Here is a 27178-nt window from a genome sequence, read left to right on the forward strand (position 1 = left end):
CCCTCTCCCTCTCCCTCTCCCTCTCCCCCCCCCTGCCCCGTTACAGATGAAAATGTAGCACTCAGCAATGGACTAAAGTCTAAGCAAGCCCTCGGTTATGTGTTTTCTTTTCTAAGAGTAGCCCTGGTCATTGTGCCTGCACAGTCACCGTGACAAAGATGGTAGGCTTTACCACTGAATTGCACCTCCATCTGGGAATATTTTAATTTCATCTCCAGAACAATGAAAATTTTTGTTGTGTATAGTATTCTCAGTTGGCAGGGCTTTCCCCTCCTATGACACTTTAAATACACCAACCTATACCTTCCAGATCACAAACTACCCACTTAGAAGAGTCTGGAGGCCGTCCAGCCCAGGTGAGGAGCTGCTGGCATACACTGAACACTTGTGTCATCATCTACTGGGAACTATTCTCAGAGGCTGTGGGATTCTGTAACTCATACATCTATCTGGTAGATAGCATTTAAAACAAGTGTCATTGAGCAAAATGTTACATGCAGTGTACAATGCTCAAGAAAGTCTTTCTCGGAGATGATAATATGCTTTGTTATTCACACACCAAGCTGTTAAAGGGAGTTAAAAAGCACATCCCCAAAGTATGTATTATGTACACCACACATAGCTAAATACAGTGTTCCTCTGAGATAACAACAGCACCTAAGTCAGCTAAGTCTAGTGGTGCTCACTGTGGGAAACTTGTAAACACAGCATCGCCTCAAGTCAGTGTTCCACTCGGTCAGTCTTGTATACGAAGACTTCGGTACCCACACCACCTTCTGTGAGGCTGGTTTTATAGAGAAAGTGCAACATAAAGTCATTCACAAATCTGCCCCTTAATAAACACAAAGAGGAGACCTGAATGGATAGACAGTGTCAGATGGACAATGGAGCATTCATGGGGATGAAGTGGGGCTTCCTGACCAATGTGGCTAATGCTGCTAAGCACAGTATTTGGAAGGCAGAGGCCCGAGGATCTCTGTGAGTCTCAGGCCAGCCTGGACTGCATAGTGAGTTCCAGGACAACCAAGGCTATACACAGAGACCCTGTCTTATAATACATAGACAGACAGACAGATAGATAATGCAGTACTGGAACCCTATCTTTCTAAGCACAGTGTTTCAATCTCAATCAATCATGTACTTAAATACAGATTAAATATATTTATATATGTGCATACATATTTGTATATATATATGTGTGTGTGTGTTTGTGTGTATAATACATGCACACACACACACATAGACGACCAATGTCCTACACACAGTGTATGCTGCTGAACACAATGATTCATAGATTGAACCTGCACTCAGTCATTCAGGAAGCCTGATGTTCTCAGTACAGAGACCAGTCTTATGTGCACAGTCCAACAATATAGCACGACTTGCTTTCCAATACCTTTGACTGCTGTATGGTATTTCATAATCCGCAGTGACCAAGTGTGCCTCTAGTCTCCACAGTCCCATCAGCAGCTGTCCTAATGCACCTGCCCTGCTGTCACATGACAACACAGTCTAAGTGAGTGGTGAGTGTATTCTCTCCTATAAGCTGTGTGACACATATGTGACATGAACAGGATGAATGTCCCCTCTTTAAGTCACTGCAGGGTTTGATATATGCCACAGTGACATAGTGCATCTGAGGTTTATGATCTTTGATGTTACATGACATCCTCAGTAACACTGTAACATGAATCAAGGTCTGGTCCATCTGTGAGTTCTTATAATTATTAGATAAGTATTATATATTAGATGTGTTATGTAGTGGCACAAACTGACAAAAAATGCGCCTCAGTTGTCATATATCATATGTAACATGGTGCAAGCCATTTTGAGCCTTCTCTGAGCTGTTGGGTAGTACCATGTATTACACAGTGACATGTGACTGATGCCTCTCTCTTCTCAGCTGATATATATATATATATATATATATATATATATATATATATATATATAGAGAGAGAGAGAGAGAGAGAGAGAGAGATCTCAGGCCTGTATTCCAGCTTATATTGCACATGACATTTTATGTAGGATGAAGACCCAGACCTGATATGCTTACAGCCTCCTTGGTCTAACAGCTGAGAAGAAACACATTTATTATTCTCATAAGGACAGATTGCAGCCCTGGCATCACAATATCACAGGTGACATCACCTTATCCCTATGGCAGACTGTGGCTCACTGTCTGTATGCCATCTCTGGACTGCCATACTAAGCAACAGGGAAAAAGCTATTAACTCTGGCCTCCACTCCTGGTCATCTTAATGTGCCACATACGCACAGCGGCCTGATGTGACACAGCACAGTGCTCTCTAGTCTCCTCTGGATCACTGTGGGGAATCATTACGTAATATGGCATTCTCCATCCATCCTCCCAGCTGTCATACGATGTCTTACATGATTTAGTGACATGATATGTCAGAGGCATGTATCTTCCATTAGCTGTCATGTGATATTACAGATGGCATGGTACCATGGTTGCTGTAGCCTTCATCCTTCTCAGCTGTCATAGGCTGTAATATGTGGCCTACGGGACATTGTGGGGTACACACTAATACTATGTGTCTCAGGCATGTGTCCCTGTTTAGGATCTGTTTGTGTCCTAAATGGTGTGCTAAAAAGATGTTCAAGGATTGCTCACACTCCAATATCCAGAGTTGAGTATGTGAACAATTAATGACTTTCTTTTGGAGCCAGGGTCTACTGCATCTCAGGCCAGCCTGGAACTCACTATGTAGCCAAAGATGCCCCTGGGCATCCGACCGTGCCTACAATTCCTGAGTACTGGAATCACAGGCATGCACCACCATGCCTGGTTTCTGTGGTACTGCACATAGAACCCCACTGCATCTTGAATGCTAGGCAACGCTCTACCAACTAAGCTACATCCCCAGCTGCAGATCGTGACTTTTAAATGTCTGATTTAAATGATTCACCATAATTTGGTATACTGTCAACATTAAATTACAGTTACTTTGGAGTATATTTATCCATGCAAATTATTTTTCCATGCACAGGTGTTTCAGTGGCTTTTCTATTGCTGCGAGGACACCATGAACAAGGCAACTTACAGAAGGGTTTGTTGGGGGTCTTACAGCTTCAGAAGGTGACTCCAGGACCACCATGGCAGTGAGCATGGCACCAGCCAGGTAGGCAGGTATGGCCCTGGGGAAGTAGCTGGTAGCTTATATCTTAATTTATAAGCATGAGGTGGTGGTGGTAGTGATGAGACAAGAGAAAGAGACAGACGCACTCACACAGAGAGACAGAGTCAGAAAGAGACAGACAGACAGACAGACACACACACACACACACACAGACAGACACAGAGAGACACAGAGACAGAGGCAGAGAGACAGACATATACAGAGACAGAGAGAGACAGACACACACACACACACACAGAGAGAGAGAGAGAGAATGTATGGATGGTGTGTGTTTTAAAATCTCAAAAACCAGCCCTCAGTGACACTCTTTCTCCAATAAAGCCACACCCCCTAATCCTTCCTTAATAATTCCATCAACCGGGGACCAAGTTTCCAAATATCTGAGGCTGTGGGGTCATTTGCATTCAAACTTCACAAAGTTTCTTCACTGTAATTTATAAGTTACCCAGATCTGAATTCACTACTTCAGAGCTTATCATAGCAAAAGGGAAAACAAAAAGAAAATAACCAAGATGATTTCAACAGAGTTATATTTAAAAATAGTAATAAGAGGAAAAAAGATGGCACAGCAGGGAATGTAATCTTTATAAAAAACGCTGTAGGAAGGTGTCATTTCTCTTATTCATGCTGCAAACTAAATTATGAATGTGGACACTGCCAGAGGCTGGGGCTGGCTCAGTAGGTAAAGGACTGTTGAGCCAGCATGAATTCAATGTCAACAAGGCTCTTTTCTCTTCTACTCTCCACTTCCAGGCAGTCACTGAGGTTTCCTTGTGGGGGTGGGGTATCTTCTAACGCTAATAAAATTGTCCTAAAGTCTTTTATTAATGAGAATAAGAACCCTAAAGAGAAGCTGGCTCTCCCCTGTACTGTTTTCCTGAGGTCCCCAGGGTGGATCACAACCCTCTGGGAATGTCCGGTTTCCAGTGGCCTCAGTCTGCGCACACTAAGCGCAGGCCAGACTGGCTTCTTTAAAACACCCAGCAGGCCAGAGTTGCTTCTTTAAAACACCAGAATGCAGAGCCCTGGGGGCGCACCTCCAAGGTCAGCCCCACTTGGGAGCTCAGCGAGCCCCTATTTCTTCTCCCTAGGACAAAGCAGTCTCCCTGGAGGGTGGAGCGCGTCTTATTGTGCCTGACGCACCACGGTGAACGAGCCGGAGACTGACTGGAGGGGCGGGGCGCATGCGTCGTTCGCGCTGGAGAATGACGTGAGGGGGCGGGGCGCGCCGGGGCACCCTAGGAGACCGAGTAGAGGGGCGGCGGGGGACCGCGCGATGGACCGCTATGCGGCCGCCGGGGATGAGGCGGCGGAACGGGCCCGGCAGCAGGAGCGGCACTACCAGCTGCTGTCAGCACTACAGAGCCTGGTCAAGGAGCTGCCCAGGTGCGTGGCGACGGGCGGCGGGAGGACCGGGGCTGGGGCCGGGGCCAGGGCCGCGGCCGCGCTAACCGGGCGATCTACCCGCAGCTCCTTTCAGCAGCGCCTGTCCTACACCACGCTCAGCGACTTGGCCCTGGCGCTGCTCGACGGAACGGTGTTTGAAATCGTGCAGGGTCTTCTGGAGATTCAGCACCTCACTGAGAAGAGCCTCTACAACCAGAGACTGCGGCTGCAGAACGAACACCGAGGTGCAGGGGGCGACGGGACCTTCCCTAGGGCGTCCCTAGCCGCGGGAGCCTCGGGTCAGGGGGTGCAGAGCCATGCTGATCCTTTTAGTCTGCTGTCCAGAAACTTCTTACTCGCGGTCCCTAGAGTACCCACAGCCTCCTAGGCTTGATGGACCTCGCTGCTTGTAGGTCTGTTGATAGCTGTGTGCTACCACAGAGATAATCCATTATTCCAGCACCTTCCCATTTGAGTATCAGGCTTGATCACCTCCTCCTATAAATTATACTAGGCATCTTCCGTTGTACCATCAGATCTCCCTTCCATTTTATTTGTTCAAGCTTGACTCGGTTCAAACATTTTAGGAAAGAATAGTGTGACGATGTCCCCATGCTATACTACGTTATAGATCTTTGGGCTTTGTTATTGCTTTGATACTGAGGACTGAACCCAGGGCTTCTCACCTGCTAAGCAGGTTTTCTATATTGGGCTACATTTACATGCAAACATACTCTGCCTTTCTGGCAATGCCTGTGTGCTGCCAGACAGGATTTTCCCATTAGAGATAGGTGTTGGATTTTGTTGAAATCTTTTCCAGTTTCTGTGGAGATGATCAGATGGTTTTTCTGTTACTCTCGTGAGATCTCGATTTCTAAATCCCAGAAAGGAATTGTATTCTAGGAATGCATCTTGTAGTATTTGTGTGGGGATGAAGGTAATGCTAGCCTCAGAATGTGTTGAGAAGTCTCTTGTTCTCCGAGAGCTTTAGTTCTTCACCAAATGTTTGAGTGGCTTGCTTTTCTTTATTCTTTTTAATGTTTTGATGGAGGTATGCGGTGTATCTAGTTCACAAGTCTAAAGTACACGACTAAGTTCATTCTTTTCCATTTTGGTTTTCTGAGACTGTTCCTCTGTGTTGTCTAGAGCTGGCTGTCCTGTCTCAGCCTCTCCAGTGGTGAAATTCCAAGTCTGGGCCAGGCCCTGCCTTGCTCATCCTTTCCAGTAAGCAGGAGGAGGCTTTGTTCCTTCTGTTGCTTCCACCATTCTTCCAGCACTTGCTCCCGTCACCAGGAGGGAAAGACATTGACTGACTTCTTCTTCCCCTGATTTCACTGTGGAGCTGCTCATTATCCTATAGAGCCCTTTTGGGTGGGATGTTCTTGGTACCTGCTTCAAGCCTTTGCTAGTTGTCTTTCAGAAGGCTTGAACTAGGCTGATACACCTGGCAGTGAGTGCCTCTGCTGCCTTCAGCCAGATACAGAAGGTGGTGGCTGGCATGGGCCACCTTGCTGTCCTTGGACATTACCATGGCCAGGTCCCTAGTGAGCAGGGAGCCAGTGTGGACTCTGGGAACTGACCTGGGATGTTCTGCAGTATTGGATAAGTGGACTGAAGGAGATGATGTCTCACACATGTACCTGCTGCCCCAAGCCTTCTGACTACTTCATATTCACTGCAACCAGACAAGCAGGCCATCTCTTCCTTGCCCTTGTGTTGATGAACTTATGACAGACTAAGTCAGTTTCAAACAGCAATGATAAATGGTATCACTGGGGTACATAAAATGCCAAGACCTAGGGGAGGCTGTAAGCACTGCCGAGGCTGTCAGATTTAAGGGAACCCCAGGGACCCTTCTGAATAGAGATGTCCCATGAATCTCCTCTAGGAATAAAGGTGTTGGCTTTCTCAGAGCCAGCCAGCCACACTCCCGTTTTTTGGGTGTGGTGCGCTCCATTTTGTGATAGTGAGTACTTACCATCCTGTGCTCCTATCTCTCTCTGCCCATTTGGGCATGTCTACGTGTGTAGCAGTTTACCAGGGACCGGGTACTTTGCTTGCTGGCAGAGGGTAAGGACTTCCCAGCACAGAACCCTGTATGCTCACAGTATGTGCCTATGTACCAATTCATCTCCTGGCTGCCAAGCAGGGGCTGCTCTGCTTACCCATAGGGTAGCACCAAGCTTGATTCAACACACCGCACCACTGGCAGACAGAACCCCCTTTCTCCTTGTATGGGCTTTGAGCTCTTGAATGCTTAAGTACTCACCTAGAGTCCCAATGTGATATCCTTTGGAGGATGTCCAAGAAAGCACAGCTAGAACTGGGCCACCTGAGACCAAAGACCACCTGCCTCAGACACCTGTCTGCCTCCTGTTCCTGCCCTGGTTGTACTGAGCTCTGATCTTTGCTATACCTGCCTAACCTACACAGCCCTGTCAGCACCGTGGAGGTAAAGGAGGGTGCTGGCTGAGAGCAGTCCTTGAGGGACTAAAACTCCCCACAGCTTTCTGGGAAGTGCTTCCTTGAACTAGACCTCTCACCCAGCTGCCCCTGTCTTCCCAACCCCTGCTTTTGCTGATGGACCTCTCTCCCTTCCTCACAGTGCTCAGACAGACTCTAAGGCAGAAGCACCTGGAAGCCCAGCAGTCCTGCCGGCCCCACAACGTGCCAGTGCTCCAGGCAGCTCAGCAGCGTGAGCTGGAGGTAGGAGTTGGGACTAGATGGCTAGGCCTGACTCCTCATGGGTACTAGCTGGCTCAGTGTCGGGGCTGAGGGTGGTTCAAGGCAGAGCTAATGGGTGCTGAAGGGTTGGTGAGCTCATGACTTTTCCCCATGGTGACTGAGGAGAGTCACAGCCCATCTGTCACTCCCCTGTCCTGGCAAACAAGCATCTCTGTGGACTAGAGCTCACAGAGCAGTCGCTGAGTTGGGACACTGTCCTTTTCATCTCCGGTGATGAAGCACAATGTTGAAATGACAAGACCAGTCAGGAAGAGGCCTATCTTGCCAGGGAGCTCAGGGGCAGATGCAGACCCTCAGGAAATCAACAAGCCTTGATGTTGGGGGTGAGGGCGGTGGCTCCAAGGGATGAATGACAGATCTCAAAGGCATTTCCAGCTGGGACTGTTGAGGACCCCTCTGCTGAGCCACAAGCCAGGATACCGTGTAACCAGAACTGCTGTGGTGGGCAGGGCAGCCAGGAGGAGGTAGTAGGTGGGAGCTTGTGTTTAAGGCATCCCTGGGCGGAAGCCCTAGCAGGAGCCACCCTTACTCAAGCCATGGCAGGCCATGGAACATCGAATCCGGGAGGAGCAGCAGGCAATGGACCGAAAGATTGTCCTGGAACTGGACCGGAAGGTTGCCGACCAGCAGAGCACACTGGAGAAGGCAGGGGTAGCTGGTTTCTACGTGACCACCAATCCTCAGGTCAGCACCTCAGCCAGCCCTGTCACCACCTGTGTCCCAGCCCCTGAAGGTTCAGCTCTATCTGGAACTTGTGTTTTAGGTTTTCTTTTGGTTGGGGGTGTTTTGCTTTCTTTTCTCTTCTTTTATTTCTGAGACAAGGTCTGCTATGGCCTATAACTTGAGGTCCTCTGCCTCAGCTTCTAAGTGCAGGGATTATGGGTGTATGTCAGTACACCAAGCCCATCTGGAGTCTTGGCACATTGGTTCCTAGTTAGCAGAGGGTCAGTGATAGACAGAGCTTAGGTGAAAGACGCTGTGAAGAGCAGAGTCTAGTCCCCATGCCCGCCCATCGGAAGGGGAATGTGCTCGCCCCAGGTAGTGTTCACCTGTCTAACCTTGCAGAGGCTTCTTCCTGTCTCTGGCATGCTAGCCTCTGTTTTACTGTAAGTCAGTCAGAGACTGCTGGCCCTACCAGGCACAAGGGCCCAGATTCTCCCTTCTCATGGCCGTGGTTCTGGTTCCACGGTCTCCAGTTTCCACAGGAAAATAACCCCCTAGCCTGGTTATCTGACATCTTCTAGGCCCTTATATCTGTCTTAGCCAAGGCAGAAGGGCCCAAGGTGTCAAGCCGGTCCTCACTGGGGCCTCCTTTGCATCCCAGGAGCTGACGCTGCAGATGAACCTATTGGAACTCATCAGGAAGCTGCAGCAGAGGGGCTGCCAAGTGGGAAAGGCAGCTCTGTGACCAAGCAGGGGGTCCTTGTTATCCTCCGTTGCCTAGGATGGCTGGCGGGTACCACAGCCTTGACTGTATGGGGGCTACTGTCCAGTTGCCAACAGGTCTGATCTCTCTGAGGGGCTGATTAGACCCTGGCAATGCCTGCTGCCATCCACTGTTCAGATTTGGAGGGGAAGGGCCCAAGCAATAGGAATGGTGTCATGAGAAGGCCCCTTGACTGGATGTTGAGTGGGAATATTGGTTCTAGCACCTTCCCCTCTGGGCATATCCCACATTCCTTTCAGGCTTGGGTGTTGCCTTATTCCTGTGTAACACCTCCCTTGACAGTCCCAGCCCTGGATGGAAGAAGCCAGAGTATGGCCTAGAAAATAAAGAACCCAGGACATGGTTTGTGTCTGTGCTACCTAGGATCCTTTCCTAGTGACTCTGGTCATGTTGGCGCCAACAGAGTGACAGACAAGCCCTGAGGCCTTGCATTGTCAGGTCCCTAATTAATACAGCCTCCAAACTGCTGTATGAAACCGAAGAGCTTAGCAGGATGCAGGCCACACGCCCAGCTAGGACTTTAGCTACTGGAATGAAGGACAGAGAGGGGCTGGAGGGGGGCTGGATCCCAGGGACCATGCATGCATCTGGAATGTGGAATAAAAGTGGCTGGACGTCGCTGCAGCCTGGCAGAGGTGCTGTTCCCAATGTCTGGATGGAAATGGACTCTGGTGCCCAGAGTTGATTTCATGTGTAGGTACCAAGAGAAAAGCGATGACTCTGTTACAGGATGATTTATTGACTAAACAGGCTTCCTAGTCTGTCCTCTGCCCAGTGCAGGGAGGATGGGTTAGACCCTGGTGGAAGGTTAGTCCTGGACTAGGGCTCTGTAACCTGCAGAGGTGGTCAGTGCTTACTCAGATTAGTGGGGCAGCTCCCAGGGGCTCTAGCTGACCCCATTCCTGAGTGTCTGTTCCTGGGGGTACAGGAAGTCCCAGAGGGCAGCCCCCACCTCAGCACCTCAAAGCCTTGGGCATAAAAAGGTGAACTGTGTCTGGGCAGGTTGGGCTAAGGAACCGCAGCCCAATCCCAAGCAGTGCCCCGCCTGAAGGCCCAGAGGTAAGGGGTTGAGTGGAGTACGTGTGGGTGGGCAAGGCTCCTGCGGTGACTAGGCTGGATGGTGGAAGAGGCTGCCAGTGCGCAGCCGCCTGCAGAGCTCCTGCCATAGCAGCTGCCTCTCTCGCTGAGCACCCTTCATGATGCTGCTGTTCTCCAGGGCACGGCGGGACAGGTAAGGGAGTACCTCCATCACAGGGCCGTAGGGCACATACTTATACACAGGAAAGCCTGCCTGGCCTGCACATACAAGAGTAGCAATGAGGGCCCACACACAACACTGTGTGTCCTGCCGCCACGGACCCTCCCAGGAAAATCCAGTTCACCTAGTGGGAAGCTGATTTGGTCACACATCCCCAGCAGCTGTCCGAAGCACACCTGACCATCAGCAGGATGCAGGCCTATCTCCTTCATCCTGTGAAAAGGGGCCAGGCTGGTAAGGATCCACCCCAGAACACAGGCCCCAATGTATCTCTCAGCCCTTCCCCCTTCAACTACATTCAGAGCCACTGGTCTCTGCTCTAGCTATCTAGGTCTTCACAGTACAACTTCCCTGCCCACAAGGAAGGCCAGGGCAGAAAACTTGTCCTTTCCCATTCTACTGCCTCTGACACCCCTTCTCCATCTCCCTCCTGTGGACACATGCACACGAACATACGTACTTACATACATACGTATGTAGCACTCTGAGCACTGCATTTTAAATCTTGCTACTATAGAACACAGTACCCCAATGGAGGAGCTAGAGAAAGCACCCAAGGAGCTGAAGGGGTCTGCAACCCTATAGGTGGAACAACAATATGAACTAACCAGTACCCCAGAGCTCGTGTCTCTAGCTACATATGTAGCAGAAGATGGCCTAGTCGGCCATCATTGGGAAGAGAGGTCCCTTGGTCTTGCAAACTTTATATGCCCCAGTACAGGGGGACGCCAGGGCCAAGAAATGGGAGTGGGTGGGTAGGGGAGCAGGGCAGGGGTCGGGTATAGGGGACTTTTGGGATAGCATCTGAAATGTAAATGAAAATAATAAAAAATTGAAAAAAAACCTTGCTACTAGAACTTTTCAGCTCTGGCTGGCTTACATTGCATTTCATGTGTCTGTGCTTACAGTGTTGGTGTATGCACACGCATGTGTATGCACACGCATGTTGGTGTATGCACATGCATGTGACCAGAGGACCATCCTGGGCACTGTTCCTCAGGAGCTGTCACTGATGAAATCCCGCCTGCCCTCCCAGTGCTGGGTTACAAGTCCTGCTGCCACAGCCAGCTCTTCACATGGGCTGAGTCATGCTAGGGTCCCCATGCTTGCAAGGCAAGCACTCTCGGTCACTGCCCCAGCCTGCCTCCACCACACTTCATTAGCACTGCTTAGACTGGAATGTGGGGCAGCTGTCTAACACCCTCCACATCAGGCTGGCAGAACCTACCTGCACAACGTGAAGTGCACGGTGTCCTCATTGTGGGAAGCCACCATCACCTCTGCCTTGGTGCTGTGCTTCAGCTCCTCCAGAACATAGTTAAGGCACCTGGGACAGGGACAGTCCTACCTAAGCTTGGCTCCAGGCCAACCACGTGTACCCCTGTTGGCTCTGCAGAGAAAAGAGCATTGCAGAACCCAGGCTGAGGAGCAAAGTGGGGGGGGGGGGAGGAGGTGGTGGTGGTGGTGATGACAGAACCTCAGAAAGGAGGCCAGCACCTGGTCTCCCCAGCTGTGGTATGGGAACCATTCCTGCCTGGCATAGGGAGAGAGTCAAGATAAGGATGTTTACCATAGCAACTCACTGAGCCAGTACAAGAAACCCAGACAGTTACAGAGTCACAAGGCTCCTTCCAAGGTTAGGAAAGCAGGAAGCACCTGCTGGGGACAGGGTTAGGAGAGCTGTCTGTAGGCTGTTGAGGGAGCGCCAGGAATGCAGCTTCCGCTCTGCTGTCCTCTCTGCCGGGTGGGGCAGGCTTCTCACTGAAGCTACTGCTTTTGAGTCACCCTTTCTCAAGACAGTGATCCCCAGATAAACCCACTGGCTGACCAAACTAGTTTGGATGATCTCAGTCCATCATTGGTATTGTATTTGGGATGGACAGGGATTGCTTACATCCCCTTAGCAGCAGTGCTCTGTGAAAAGGAACCCAACACCATCCCACCAGGGCACACAGGGCCTGCCTGGACCTGTGGCTTGGCTTCTGGGAAGGAGTCCTGTAGCACACTCCTACCTCTTCAAGAAATAAAAGGAAGTGGAAGCCTCAGGTAGGGTTGGTATTTTTGAACTCCACAGAGTCTCAGTGTTATTGTCACCAAGGACACTGCCAGGCTGGACAACACAGGTGCTGCGAGCCAGCAGGTCAGCTTCTAGGGACACGCTCCAGCTGTGCCCTCAGACACAACCTGTAGCTGCACATGCAGACAGCACAGTAGGATGGGATATTCAGAGTCCCTGGTACAACAACTAGAGAAGACTATCGAGTCTGAGCATACACCCTTAGGTATCGGTGCTGCTGACTGCTGACAGGAGATGGAGTAACTAAATGAAGAGACAAGTGGTGGAGGACAGTGCACGGTGTAAAAGTGGGTGTATGGCACAGCCTGGATATGCAGTGGACTTCTGAAATGGAACAGCAGGACAGTGCAGGAGCCCAAGGAGATCGGGCCTTGGGTGTGCGATAAGCAAGCGGACATGTGCGCAGAGGGCACGTGAAGCTGGACTGCATGCACGGGTAATGAAGGCTGTGGGGGGAAGGTGTCATGTGCTGTTTGACCTCACTGAGATGCTGGCTCTAGAAGTGGGGTTGCCCCGACTCACTCCGGATCAAAGTGTATTTCTGCCTGGAAGTCCTCTAAACCCACTATTTTTCAGGCTGGCTCCTTAATTCTGTCATGGAGGGGAGAACAGTGGCTAATGTTGTTAAAAACAGGATGTCCTCAAGAACTGCTAGAAGTTAAAGACTTCCAACAGAAGTTGCCGAAGCTGTCCTGCAGAGAACATGGCTGTGTCCAGAATTCTCCATCGGGGTTGCAGCGTGAGAGTCATTTCTGCTGTGGTGTTGCCCACCCGCTTTGCCATTTCCTACTAATTTGCTCTCTCGAATGGCCTACTCCAGCTGTCTCTGCTCGACACTGCAAGGCCGTGATTTGGTAATGTTTTTCTATCTCTCTTCTGCTTTTCTCCACCTGTAATCTGCTGTTTGTTCTTCTACTTTTGCTTGCTTAATAAGCTCATCTGAAACTGAAAGCACAGCAGCAGAGATCATTTTCCACAGTACAGAACAACTGCACTAAAGATCCCAGAGATAAACAGCAGAAAGAACAGGCGTGCCACTGCTGACTGAGAGCCAGAACAGGCGTGCCACTGCTGACTGAGAGCCAGCCACATACAGCAACAAGCAGGCACCTGAAATGGGTCGCTCTCTCTCTCTCTCTCTCTCTCTCTCTCCTCCTCTCCCCCTCTCTCCCCTTTCTCTCCCTTCTCCCTCTCCTCACTCTCCCTCCCTCTTCTCTTTCTTTCTCTCTCCCTCCCTTCTCTCTCCTCTCTCTCTACCCTCTCTCCTCCCTTCTCTCTCCTCTCTCTCTCCTTTCTTCCTCTCTTCTCTCTCCCCCCTCCCTTCTCCCCCCTCTCCCTCTCTCTCTCTCCCATCTCATGTATCCCAGGCTGATTTCAAACCCACTTGGAAGCCAAGGATGACTTTGAACTACTGATCTTCCTGCCTCCTCCCAGGTGCTGGAATAAGATGTGCATCATCATGCCTGGTTTACGTGGTGCTGGGGCTCAAACCCAGGTTTTCAGGCAGACACTGGACCATATGAGCTGTATCTGCTGCTCTGTGTGTCCATAGGAGCCAACAGGGAGCACAGAGGTCTGTACTCCATATTCAAAAAAGGAGAAATTTGATGTTTTGGGAAAATGGTGTAACAGTAGAAGAAATAGCACCTTTGCCCTCAGGAAACTGGCTTCTGCCTAATGGGGCCACTCACACCCAGGGCCAAGGTTCTCATGCATTGCTCCAAGAAGGCACAGGAGGCCTCTCACCTGTGGTACATAGCATTGGTGGCTTCATATGTAGGGTTGATGGGGTCCTCATACCCGATCTCCACAGCCCTGTCACGCTCTTGGGCCATGTATGCACCCCGTACCAGCTTGGCCCCAAAACACCAGCCCTCACGGCGAGCCAGTTCCATATCCAAGGTCACATTGTCATAGGCATCCTGCAAGGCCAAGCCCCCAAAGTCACAGGGAGCCCAACTGGTGGCAGCATAGGGACTGCCAGTTTCACGTGTACATCAGTTTCAAGTACCTAGGCCAGCCAGTGACTGCCTGAGAGACAGGAACTGGGAGAAAAATGTGGATGAAGCTACTAGGCCTCCAACCTCTGCCACCAGCAACCTCCTCTGTGTAGCCTGAGATGACCCTGTGGGTGATCAGCCCAGATGCCTGGAGTTACTGTGTATTTTGGAATCACCTTGGTCAGTTAGGAGCAAGTTGCCACCTGTCTGGGACTGCCCCATATACATCATGTCCTCTTGGTACCTAACAAGATGTGTGTCCCCATGAGACACCCCCCCAGCAACTTAGCAACCTCAGGCTGAGGGTCTAGGGTTGGGGGTTTTCTGGGCTCCCACGGCTATCTCTTCAGCACTATCAAATCTTCCAGGGGAGTCTACTGCTTTTGTTCAGATTCTTAAAAGGGTCCAGTGCTAAAAAATAATGGGCGGAGTCAGCTGTGAAGTCTTCAGAAGGACCCAGCACCTCCTAAAAGAGCTGCTTGTCTTTGGGCCCCATACACTTTTTGCATTTTGTGTTATTACTTAGGGGCCTGGCATTCAGGGCACTGTCATGCACAGATGGAAGTCAGAGGGCACCTTGGAGGAGGAATAAGCTCCATGGGATTTAGGAACCAAACTCAGGCTGGTGGGCCTGCAGAGCAAGTATTCTTATTGAGCCATCTTGCCAGACCACACATATACTCTTGAGTGGGAGTAGCCACCGGGCAGGGCCTGTTTCCTAGATAGCTGAACTCAATATAGAGTTAATAGCCTGTTTGCTCCCTTACCTGTGTTGCTCTGGTCTCTGCATAAAGCAGGGCCAAACAGATACTGCATGGCTCCATAGGAAGGCATATCCCTACCATATCCCAGTGGTAGATCACACTGCCTGTGAAAGGGTCTGTAGCCAAGCACTGGGGACAGTCAGGGAGATGGAGGCAGGAGGTGAATGGCTATACCTTGAGGTAGCACTGGAATGTGTTGAAGATGAACGGCTTATCCACATTGAACCTGCGCTGCATCTCCAGGGTCAGACGGCTGATGGCTGGTTGGAAGTAGCTCTGCTCAGCATCAATCATCAGGCGCACACCTGCCTCTTTCGCTTTCTGAGAGGTTCATAGGGAGGAAGAATCTATGGCTCGAGGTTGATGATGCCCACCCTCTGCTCAGGGGCTAGGGACCCTAATGCTCAGCACCTAACCCCCTCCCCCCCATACTCACACAAGTAGGGCTGTTCACATCTCACCCAGCACATCCATCATTCCCCAACACACACACACGGCTGCTCACACCTTGGCCAGTACATCCATCCTCTGCAGCATCCTTTTCATCTGCTGCTCTTCCTCCTCAGTGAACCGTGACAGCAGGGGCTCCAGCTGGCCAGTCTGAGAGCACAGCAGAAGTCAGACTACTATGGGCCACAATGCTCCACCTTGAGGCCAGCATCACCTCTCAAGAATGCTGTCTTCTGTCCACCCTCTTGCCCACCATGGACCAGAGAGGACACTTCTCAGTACCTTGCCTTTAAACAAGTTAGATACAATGACAAAATGCCCCAAACTGAATACCAGCCAGCCCACGTGAGAAAAGCTGTACCCATATAAGCAGCACCAGGCCCACACCTATACCACCAGGAATTTACTTCTAATGGCCTCCCTAGGACCCTGAGAAAGTTTTACCACTGTAGGGAGCCATGCAAAGAAAGGCAAAGGAAGGGAATCTAGAGTCCCAACCAACCAGGCACCACTTGGAATAGTAAAGGCTCAAAAGGCAGAGCCAAGGCTATAGGTACTACCCAACTTGCAGCATGGGACAAGGATGTGGCCTTCAAGGACATCAGCAGCAGGGTACTGTTGATGAGAATTGGCAGGTACACCTGGAAATCCCATGCAGCACAGAGGTCTCCCACTCAGCCTGCAGCAGGCCCAGGATGATGCTAACAAGCCATCATTGCACTGATCCCAGTAGCCTTGCCTCACTGACCACAAACACTGGTGCCAAAGTCTGTCAATGACCTTGGAGCAGTGATTTAATGAACACACTGCACCCTGGGGTTCCAATACAGTGGCTCAAAGTTGGGGTGGGCCCTAAGTCTCGGGGGCTGGGAACATCACAGAAGGAACATCTGCAGGATACTTTCTCCAGCTACAATTTCTGTCTCTTCATAATCTAGAGTGGGTAGGGTTCCACACAACCTCTTTCCCCTGAGTACAAGCCACACCAGCCATCACTTTGCCAGACTGAACCTGGCATGACTCCTGAGAGCAGGCTGCAAAAGCTGATGCAGCTCTAGCTGGTCTTCATCCCAGGGGACACTTGCTTTGGGAATCCAGCCATCATGTTGGGGAGAAAGCTCATATGACAGCCAGCATCACCTTTAACACATGTGACCACCTGGCCCTGCTACCCTGATTACAAGTAGCCAGGAGACCCCAGATAAGCACTACCCAGTTGGACCCTGTTCATCCCTAAAGACTTGTTGTGGCTTGATACACAAGACTAGGTGGGCTGGGAAGACCCTCCCTCTAGACACCCATTCTCATGTGTAAAGGTCCACATGGGTCCCTGCCCTACTGAGCGCTGTGGACACTGAATTTGTCTTTCTTTCTGAATGGCGCCTCAGTCACAATGAGTTCCCTGGGTGGGCAGACAATGGAGTTGGGGTGGGGAGGTACCTGCACATTGGGGACCACCAGGTGCCTGGAGAGCCGGGTCCTGCTGTCAATGAGGCTGTTCCAGTCCAGCAAGTCCACGGTGCTGAGGGATGAGGCACATCAGCAGAGCAAGCTGCCAGGAATTCTGGGTCCAAGCACCCAGCTTTACCCACAGATACGAGCGTGTCTGGGGGTCCTCAACACACTAGCCACACCCCAAAAGACTGTTCCCGAACTCAGCCTTCATGAACTACCCTAGTGTTTGATTTTAAAACTAAATGCTTCTCTCAGTTAACCAAAGCATGACCACTTTTGCAATGGGTCAGTAGCAATAAAAACATGAAGTATGCAGAAAATTCATTCCATGGCCAGGTCAGCCTTATGAAAGAGCCAAAGATGCAGGGCTGGCAGAATGCAGTCGTCTCTCCAGGAGGCTGGAGAAGCTACTGTGCAGGGCTGGCAGGGCCATCTGAGAGCCAGCAGCTCTACCTCAAGCCCACATCCCAACTTCATCTACCAGTGTGGCTCTTAGGAAGATGCTCTAGGACCCAGGTCATTTTCTAAGAAGTCCTGTGTCCAGGCTGCCTATACCCGGGGGAATCCCAGCTTGCTATCAGCTTCTGTTGAGTAATTCAAGAAAGTAGTTCCCTCGACACTGTCGCACTCTTGACCCATCTTTCCTGGGAAACGACCAGGAATAGAAGCCACTGGGGCTCAGGTGAGACTGTGATTACACCAGGGTAGATGTCAGCTCTTACCCAGACACTCCCAGCGTCTCTGGCGTGAACCACCCTTCAATCTCAGCCCTGGATGCGATGCCCATCTTTGCGATGCTGTCCTTGAGACATGAGAAAGAGTCAGTACTGTGTCTCTCGCTGTCCACGGGCACTCGCCCCACCACAGGCCTGTCTGACAATATCACATCATCTAGGACAGCAGGACTCGTTCTGGGCCCCCATTTCTATTCCATCTTTGCTGTTTCCCACATCAGCCAGGGGAAGGGGAAGGGCCGCTCACCTGGAGCACCGCCACCTCCAGCTTTGTGTCTACAGCAGCACGCCCAGCCTGTCCCTGCTCTGCAGCCATTTGATGGAAGAACCGTCTCCACCTGGTCAGCACGTCTGAGAACTGCAGCTGCCAGTGCAGGTGTGAGCCTTATTGCAGTGTGCGCCCAGCTCCTCCATCCAGCCCTGGGACAGCCTCTGTAGCCCCAGCTCACAGCTGCCCAGACCTGAGCACATCTGCAGTCTCTCAGTGCACATGGAAGCCCTAGGATCTGCAGAGCTTCTGCAGATCAAATGTGCCACCACTTACCAGAAACTGTGGTCTCCCCAGTGCAGTGAGCTTAATGGCTGAGAAACCACCATCACTGGCTCCACCTATCAGAATCCAAAGAAAGAGCCACGAGTGTCTGAGGAGAGGGATGGCTGAGTTAGGGAGGGCCACGTGCCGCTAGCAGCTCCCTGGTCTTTAAAAACAGCCCAGTAGCCCAGTCCCCTAATGCTCTTCCACATGGGGAGGGCTGATGAAACACCCTTTGTATGCAAGAAGACACCAGGCAAAGAAGCCAGAGATCTGCACACTGCTGGTGGTCTCCTAATGCCTTCAGCACTATAGCCATCCATGTATGGGCCACAGAACACAGAAATTACAACTGGAGTAGGGGCTGGGGCACACAACTCCAGGGAAAGCAGTCAGGAACAAGCAGATGCCCTGCACCAAAATGCCAATGTGCTGCCTATACAAGCCCAAGGCTCCACCTAGCAGGGGCCCCACCTGAGGCCTCGATGCACTGCAGTAAGTTCTCCATGTAGTTGTCACACTTGGCTTCATTGGCATAGAAGTAGGTGCGGGCACTGATGACACCATCTCTGCGGTCTCCAAAGGCGGGGTGCACCTGATACTGCTTCTCCCTCTTATTTGCTCCTGGGAAAGGTAGACGCATGGCCCTATTAGAAATGCCAACCTGGTTCAGAGCTTCAACACCCTGCCCGTCCCAGCATACATACGCCGACAGCCCAGAGCCTACAGCCCTCAAGATGGGCTCCAACTAGGCCTTGCTGCGGCTGCTCTCCTGATAGGCATGATGTTCCCCTGGCTAAACCTCATCATAGGACAAACCAGGCCAGGCAAATAGAGCCTCCATCACAAAGGCCTGGACTGTGGTCCAGTGAAGGCCAAGGACGCTGAGTGTGCCTGGACGAGCTCTTAAAAATACAAGGAGCCTGTACCTCACCAGGTATGTGAAAGTACACAAAGCCACAGGAAGCAGCCTCCGGCCTGTCCCTTGCCCAAAGGCTGGCATAGGCCCAGGTGTCTCCATGGCCATCAGACTATGTGCTGAGTGAGGAGAGCACTGGTTCCCAAACTCACCACTGCCATCTCTCTCTGCTTCAGAGGTGCATGACCTGCAGGACAGAGGAGGCAAAGGTCAGTTATGCTCCCTGAGGCCACCAGGAGGCTGCTGAGCATTGGACTTGCTCATGAGCTTGAACGGAGGCTGGCTCACATCAGGCATGGCGTGACCACCTGACCCAGGGAGGGGTCATCCCCCCGTGAACCTCAGGCATCCTGTGTGTACAGCATTTCTTACTGGGAAGGTCAGGCAAGGAGAGGAACAGGGGCAGAAGCCATCCTGTACAAAGGACTCCCCCAGCCCAGCAACAGTGCCTTCACCCCAACACAGAGTCCCATATACCCAGGCTTCTTCCACCCAGCCCCTGCTAAGACTCTAACTGAGAACCTCAAGCCAGGGAGTGGTGGCACATGCCTTTAATCTCAGCGCTTGGGAGGCAGAGGTAGGCTGATCTCTATGAGTTCCAGGACAGCTAAGGCTACACAGAAAGACCTTGTCTTGAAAAACAAAAACCAACAAAGAAGAAAAATCAAACCTCACAGGTTCCCACCACACTTGGAGCATCCAAGTCCTCAAGAGGGCAGAGCAGGATGTGAGGCCCCACAGGAAGGAGAAGTGTTTCTTCCCCAGCATTCTTCCAAGCAAGAAGTGGAGAGGGGGGCAGTAATTGCACCTTCTGGATCTCGCCATCAATGAGCCTTTTCCACCAAAGAGCCTCACTACCCCACAGTAACTCTGGGCTACCAAGCAACAATGCCAAGAAGCCTTGTCCTGGGCCCTCCTCTCCTGTACCAGGGCCTTATCTGACTTTGGGCCAGAAATTATGGTGAGGCTTGGCCATATCCTTGAGTGTTTGGGGCCTCCCACAAGCACCTCAGCCCACAAGGCCACAGCCCAGGGGGCAGAAGCTGAGCAGACAGCTATTGCTCCATTGACCTCATACTGATAACATGTAGCAAGAAAGGAGGATCCAATGTCATTTGGGACAACGTCCTGAGTCTGTAATAGTCTGTAATAAGGAAGTAGGCGATCCCCATGTGTCACCTTCCCTCAGAGACAGAGAGCCAAGGTCCCTGGAGGATATGGGTTCCATAAGAGCAGTCCCAGGTACAACCACATAAAAGTCCTCTGAGGGCTACCAGTGCAAAGCTAGGCAGGCACAGTGATTCCCTAAGCAGAAATCCTGTCAGGTCCTCAGTGACCCCTGATGACAGGGTTGGTTGTATAACTCCATAGCCCACAGTGTAGATAACATGTGTTTATCCAGCAGGCATGACTGCCAGGTCTGGTCTCCATGCATTCTGTGCCTTCTTCCATTAGCTAGGGACAGGTCTCAGTGTCTGGGTACCTCCCTGCAAGGAACCCTCAAGTGGCTGCCCACAAGGGTCTGTGGGGCTGGTCACTCCTGGTCAGGTACAACCAGTGGGCGCTGTAAGTTCTTCTCTCTTTGAGGAGGTGACATGTGGGGATTGTCAGGCATCCCTTGACAGACTCAGAGCCTCATCATACAGTGGCATTTCACCCTCTTCTCTGGTAAGGCAGGCAGCCTCTTAAGACACAGGCAGAGGCAGAGAGCTGCGTCTGCATCCTCACCACTTGCTGGTTGGCATTGGAGGGTGGGTACTGTTAGGTCTGGAAGGGTCTATTTCTGATACTTCAGAGCCCAAGCAAAGCTCCTGTGGGGCAAACAGCCATGACAAGCTGAACAGCCAACAGAAAGGCACAGACAAGAGGCAGGCAGGCAATTCGGCAGGCAGTCCGGCCGACAGGCAGGCAGGCAGGTAGGCCTACCATCCATTCTCACAGCAAGGCAGTCCCGGATGAGAGCACTCAGTGCTCACCCTATCCAGGCCGAGGCTGTGGAATCCATTTGGTTATTCAACAGCAGCCTTGGTAAAGGCTTGCAGCCAACTCCCCAAGGCATCGGTGAGGATCACAAGGGGATACTGGGGCTGGGTCACCCCGCCTTCAGAATGGCCAATCACAAAGCAGGGAGCTGGGCTCCCCAGGCTGAGGCCAGGCCCGAACATTCTGTTCTCAGGGCCAGTGGCCTCACATGACCGCCAAGCCCTCTCCAACTCCTCCTGTTAGTTACCTGGGGAGGAGCCAGGGCAAGCCAAAGGTCTGACATGGACTGCCCTGTTCTAAGCTTCACAGGGGTTGAACAGCTGCAGCCAGAGACTGTGGACCCAAAACCTAAGCAAGGGCCTGTCGGGGAGGATCACAGGCAGCAGTACTTTGCAAAGAAAGGGCTGGTTTTGCTCAGGCCTCCAGTGTGTCAGCTACCACCCCAGAGGGCAGAATGAGGTCACTCTCTCCTGCTGCCAAGAAGGCAGGTCCATGAGCTGTGCGAAAGCTCGCTGCCTGGGGAAGGGCCTTGCAGCAAGTCGGTGCCAGCGGAGGGAACTCCAGGCTGCCTGTCACATGACACGGCTGCCCGCTACAATCCTCCTTACCGTGGTACCAGGCTGAGCCCAGTCAGCAAGGTTCTATGCCCTGCAGGCACAGCCATCAGCAGGTTAGGAAACTGTCTGAGGACTAGCTGGAACCTGCAGGTCCAGTCAGGATCCCTTAGAAAGGCAGATTGCAGTTGGAAGTCAGGGGTCACCAAATGCTTCCGGGAGTGGAAGGTAGCACATGTCCTCAGCCTTAAAAGATGTACGATTACACCACTCTGCCCTTGCAAATTGAAAAGGCAATTTGAATTTTATATAGTTTTTATAAAAAATATAGTTCTTGTTTTGATACTTTTCAACTACTCAGAATTCAAAGCTACAGCAAACTGTACAGGACTACGTGGGGAGCGGGATATGGCCAGGACCATAGTTTGCAGATCTATCCCTCAACCCTCCACTGGTGCAGGCCCACAAAAGCACAGCGCTCCTGTCTGCAGGAAGCAAGAATTCCAGGCACAACTCATGAGGGCTGCTGGCAATCAGATCAAAGGCTCTCCCAGTCTTGGCCACCACCTAGCTGAGGCTGAAACCCTGGTGCATTTCAGGGTCACACCTGTGCCTTGCAACACCAGAAAAGCGGGTCTTACTCCATCTCTTTGCGCTCCGCCTCCTCAGGGCTCAGATCTTCCTCTACTCCGTAGTCCAGGATAAAGCCAACCCCAAAGGCTTTGTTGTGCCGGATCAGAGGCCTGATCGACTCCTGGTCCTCGCCAGCCACAAAATGGCCATAGAAGGTCATCTTCATTAGTCTCTCGAACATCCTTTGCCCCAGAAGCTTCCTGGCAACTTGGAACAACTGAAAAGCAAAGGGAAGCAGCTGTGTGGCCGCCTGTCTCCCAGCCCCATGCAACACCTGTGCACGGCATGTTACAGAGAGACCTCTTAGAACAGGCTGCTTCCACTGTCACAGCCACTGCGAACCAATCCTCCATCCAGGGCAGCACGGGAAGACCAAGGCGCCACTTCTCAAGCTCTCGGAGGCTCTAAGCACATTGTTCCCCTTAAGACTCTTCCCCCAGGGGGCTGGCTCATGGATCACCCCAGGGCCAATCACCCCTTGGTGGGTAAAGGGAGAATCCTCCCCAGGGACTGCATTTCTGTGACATTTAGTGGTCTTTTGGGGGTAGAGGGGGTGGGGAAGCACAGAGTTAATTCTCTAGAATGATATCTTTCTCAATGATTTGTTCTCTCAGTCAAACACCAGAATGGGGCTTGCTGTGAGGCCAACCATACGCAGCCACTGAGCAGTAGCCACACACTAAGTTCAGATGACAGGAGAGACGTCTGTCTACCAGACACCATGAAATGGGAGTCCACTTCACAGCCTTGTCCAGGACTGACCAGCTACAGTGCCAGACGTGCCCTGAGGAGCTGCATGCAGCTGGCCACCTTTTCCTTGTCACATGTTACTCCACCTCACATTATGTAAACCCCTGGGGGAAAGGAAAGGAAGCACACATCAAGAGAGACGCCCAAGGAGAAGAAACAACACATCACTCCTCACATAATGAAGGCAGACTAGCAGGTGGGATCGTGGCCTGGGATGGGGGAACATTTGCTAACCTAGACTCAGGAAGGATGGTGCTCAGCAGGGCAAGAAGGTGAAGTGTGGAGCAAGGGGAAGAAGAGCTACGGCAGTAGGGAATGGCAGGGAGCAGACACTGGTGCTCAGAAGCAACCCCGCATACACACTGTAGAAACCCGTGCTGACTCCTGCCCACCCAACTCAGCTCCAGAAAGGAAAAGCCTGGGGTTCCTCAAGCCCCATGAACAATGAGCCCTCTCGACGCGGAAACAGTCACAAGTCAGACACCTTGGCCCTGCCACAGGATGACGGGCTCCAAGAAGGTGCCTCTTGACAACACTTACATGCAGTCTCCATGCAGACTAGGATTTATGCATTTTGTTCTTTTAGCAAGAAAGTTATAATCTCTGATTTAAAAAACAAAAACAAAAAACCATCCTGATAATCTTTCCACGGGAGGGGGCATGCTAGGGAATGGCCACCTATGAGATAAGCCATCCATCTTGATGTCACTGCCTGAGCTCAGGGCAGCACTGCCTCCTATCCAGGTGAGCAGGTCCTTTGAACAAGTGTGCTGACACACCAGTAACTCAGCATTTGAGAGGCTGAATTACAGAGGATCATGAGTTCAAGGCCAGTCTAAGCTATATACCAACACCTTATCTCACAGGGAAAGATAGCTGGGGGAGATGGCTCAGTTATAATGTGTTTGTCTTGAGTTTGATTCTAGGAACCCAGACAAGATAGTATACGCCTGTAATCCCAGTCCTAGGGAGGCAGAGACAGCCGAGTTCCTGGAGCTCACTGGACAGCCAGCCTAACCTACTTGACAGCCCCAAGCCAGTTTAAAGAAATAAAACAAACCTGTCTTAAAGGGGGCAGACAGACATGGTAGCACACCCCTTTAATCCCAATATTCAGGAGGCAGAGAAAGGTAGGTCTCTGTCTGGTTTATCCAGTGAGTTCTAATACAGCCAGGACTGCATACTGAGAAGCTGGTGTGCTCTTTCTCCTGTCTCTGTCTCTCTAACACACACACACACACACACACACACACACACGAGAGAGAGAGAGAGACAGAGAGAGAGAGAGAGAGAGAGAGAGAGAATAAATACTAAAGCAAGCAAAGAAGTGGACTTGAGACAGCACACACAAGTGTGTTCTTAGGCTCCCATATATGCACATGTGTGTGCATACATCCAACAAAGAAAAGTCTCAAACAATGTCCAGAAAAAACGATGACAGTAAGATGAATTCTCTCCTCTGTCCCCATTTGCAAGCAGTCTCTTTTTTGGCTCTGGCTCACAATCAAAAACAGGAGAGCCCAACTTTTCTCAATCCTTGTCAAATGGGATGCTTCATGGTCCCCAGCAGAGCTCCAGTCCTGGCTGGTAGTTCCAATCTCAGTTCCTATAGTCTACAGGCCCTCAAACCAAGTCTGGTGACTATCCTAGCTAGAGCCGCAGAGCCTCCTAAGACCCGTGGCTCAGCAGAAGAAAGCCTTCCTCTAGGCAGAGAATGCGGCTGCTCCCAGGCTAGCCCACCAGTCTAGGACAGCAGTTCTCAACCTGTAATTCTCGAACCCTTTGGGGATCAAACAACCTCTTCCCATATCAGATATTCTGCACATCAGATTTACATTATGATTCCTAACAGTAGCAACATTACAGTTATGAAGTAGCAATGAAAATAATTGTATGATTGGGGGTCACCACCACCTGAGGAACTTTATTAGAGGCACGTGGCATTAGGAAGGCTGAGAGCCACTGCTGCAGGACCTGCTCAGTAGCTCTTTGGCTCGGGGCCTGGCTTCTGAATGCCATTTCCTTCAGCACCAGGGACGGAGGCCACTACTCGCAATGATCTCAGCACAGATCCAGAGAGAGGCTCCTGGGTCATGGGCTGGACAGATGGAGCCTTGCTGGGGTTGGGATTTGGTGCTTCCTCCAGGAATCCAGCACTACCCAGAGCAGGCTCCAGAGAACCAGAGGAGGTGACACGTTCTTGCTTTGGTCACTACACTACCCTGACTGGTACAGAGGTGTGGGGAGGGAGCATCCTCCTTAGACCCAAATCCCAGGCCCCAGGGACCGTGCTTCTCAGCTGGACAGCAGGTGGCAAATGAAGGGTGAAGCACAAACTTGTCCTACAGACTGTCTCTTTCCCTTCTCTCCCTACCTGCTAGCAACCAGTGGCTTCTGTGTCGCCCATCCTGTCCCAAAGGCGGGAGCAGCCATCTATGATACTCAGGGAGATGGTCCACGTCACCCCTTCAGGCTGAAGCGCCAGCAGCCTTGGCCACTCCCTTCCAGCTGCCCACTCAGTGCTTCTACTCCACAAAATCCTTGACACCTGCTTCCCCTGCTAGGACTCCTTTACCTGTGCACCCTTCTTCCCACTGGGCTTTATTTCAGTGCATTACGACCCCGCATACTCAACACAAACATACCTCGACTCCTGGGCCTCCCACACTCAGGTCACAGCCTTTCTTCTACCACCCATCACTCCCAGGCTCCAAAGCTTACAATGAAGTTCTTCAGGGGATACAGGCCAGAGCCTCAAGTCCATCTCAACATGGTTCTGGGTGTGGCCTCAGCTAAATTCTAAGTGTGGATCCAGCTCCCGCAGCCTCACCTGAGAAGTCACCATCCTCACTGAGCTATCTTCCAGATCTGTATCCTCACCAACATGGAAGGTCACCTTGAGGTAACTCATCACTAACCCTCAAGACTGGCTGAAGTGGTGCTCTGTTTTGCCCACACGCCCTCAAGTTGCCATGTTACAGTTTAAAGTTGTATGCTTGCTAGTCTTTGAGAACTATCAAAAACATGGCTGGATGTTTATGCTGGCAGCAGGCAGACATAGACATAGGCTATGGTGCTGTCTGGACCACAGGTGGAGTTGACTTGCTCTCATGCCTGTAATCAGTGAGAGCACTCGGATCAGAAGTTTCTGAATCCAGGCTCTTCAGCTGTATTTATAATAAATGTAAACGCAGGAGAAAACGAAGTTGGGAGTTTGTCTCCTCACTTCCCAAAATTGTTCGGAGCAGCTGTGTTTGGCCACTCCACTCCTAGTGGCCACACTTGTGGAATTCGGAGGTTCTAGCCTGGATACGCACTTCAATCTTCACAAACTTGGAGTTGCATGGAGGGTACCCTATAGCACAGGTGACGGGGATATTCCTACAAATAGTACATGTCTTAGACACTGTAATTTATTTCTAATTTGTAGTGATAATAAGTAGGAAACTTCATAAGGTCCGAAAAAGTACGCAGGAAACGGCCCCCTTCCTTGCCTGCCCAGCTTCAGGCCATGCTTGAGTGGCCCTGCCCAACACTTCCGACCTCCGTCACCCGCTGGCCGCGCCAATGTCCGCGCGCCACTCCTGCCCACAGGGTCACCCACCCACCCGCGCACCTGCTCGTGGTGCGCTAGCAGCACCGGCGACGCACACAGCCGCAGGACTAGCAGGTTGCGCACCAGCTCCCAGCTCCGCCGGCTGCGATACGCCTCCTGCGTGTTGGTGAAGTCCACGTCTGGCACAGGCGGCCGCACAGCCTTGGCCGCTCCACATCCCCGAATAGCCTCAGGGCTCGCGGGAGGCTGTTCCTGGGCTTGCGGTTTGGTTGAGAGGGCAGCGACGCGTGGTGCCACCGACCGCAGCAGGAAGACGCGCTTGAGAGCCATGGCGGAGCCGATACACGCGCTCAGGAGGCTTAAGTACACTGGGTTAGTCACGCCCTGGGGCCACGCCCCGAACACGCCCCATTCCCGGAAGCCCCACCTACCACCCAGTGGCTCCGCTCCCATTTTAAGAAGCTTTGTCCATCCAGCACAGAAAGTAGCTCCATCTCCTCCCAAGCCTTCCCTGGCGCTCTGGTTTGGCGTACTTCCCGTTGCTGACCCCGCCTCTCCAGCCCAAAGACCCAGCTCCTCCAGAGCCCACTGCCAGCTCTGCCTTCCCCGACCCTCAAGACCCCGTCCCTTGGGAACCGGGCTTTTTAGCTCCGGGATTTTCCTGTCCCCAAGCTGACCAAGTGGGTCCAGAGTTCATCAGTCAATGCCATGACACCCTGGCACACCCGGATTTTAGGTTCCAGAGCAGCGGGGCCTCGCAACTGAGGCTAG

General features: G+C 51.6%; 2 protein-coding genes across 5 annotated transcripts in view; one reads left to right on the forward strand and one right to left on the reverse strand.

The window, feature by feature from the left end:
* Nucleotides 1-9087, forward strand: part of LOC110311824 (protein DGCR6) — an 18466-nt gene extending 9379 nt beyond the window's left edge. Inside the window, exons 2-6 of one of the 3 annotated variants that reach the window (XM_021185381.2) lie at nt 3015-3146; nt 4635-4795; nt 7156-7256; nt 7839-7979; nt 8620-9087. In XM_021185381.2, the coding sequence (XP_021041040.1) occupies nt 3121-3146; nt 4635-4795; nt 7156-7256; nt 7839-7979; nt 8620-8703 (513 nt within the window). In that variant the 5' untranslated portion in view covers nt 3015-3120 and the 3' untranslated portion in view covers nt 8704-9087. Of the gene's footprint in view, nt 1-3014; nt 3147-4371; nt 4551-4634; nt 4796-7155; nt 7257-7829; nt 7980-8619 lie in introns of those variants that run through there. The other 2 variants (XM_021185379.2, XM_021185380.2) reach the window with 2 other exon arrangements.
* A 374-nt stretch (nt 9088-9461) lies between these two features.
* Nucleotides 9462-26748, reverse strand: Prodh (proline dehydrogenase 1). 2 transcript variants are annotated; one of them, XM_021185377.2, is made up of 14 exons: nt 26468-26748; nt 22110-22318; nt 19084-19118; nt 18487-18636; nt 18025-18089; nt 17728-17844; nt 17469-17548; nt 16732-16813; nt 15349-15441; nt 15016-15162; nt 13824-13999; nt 11229-11327; nt 10125-10213; nt 9462-10038 (listed from the first exon to the last, which is right to left on the reverse strand). In XM_021185377.2, the coding sequence occupies exons 1-14, from the start codon at nt 26735-26737 to the stop codon at nt 9851-9853; spliced, it is 1800 nt and encodes a 599-aa protein (XP_021041036.1). In that variant the 5' UTR covers nt 26738-26748; the 3' UTR covers nt 9462-9850. The 2 variants fall into 2 exon arrangements, with proteins under 2 accessions (XP_021041036.1, XP_021041037.1); XM_021185378.2 differs by lacking the exons at nt 9462-10038; nt 10125-10213 and having other exon boundaries at nt 11305-11390.
* Nucleotides 26749-27178: the final 430 nt, after the last annotated feature.

This window comes from Mus caroli, chromosome 16 (assembly GCF_900094665.2).
Source record: "Mus caroli chromosome 16, CAROLI_EIJ_v1.1, whole genome shotgun sequence".
In the NCBI taxonomy this organism is placed as follows: domain Eukaryota; kingdom Metazoa; phylum Chordata; class Mammalia; order Rodentia; family Muridae; genus Mus; species Mus caroli.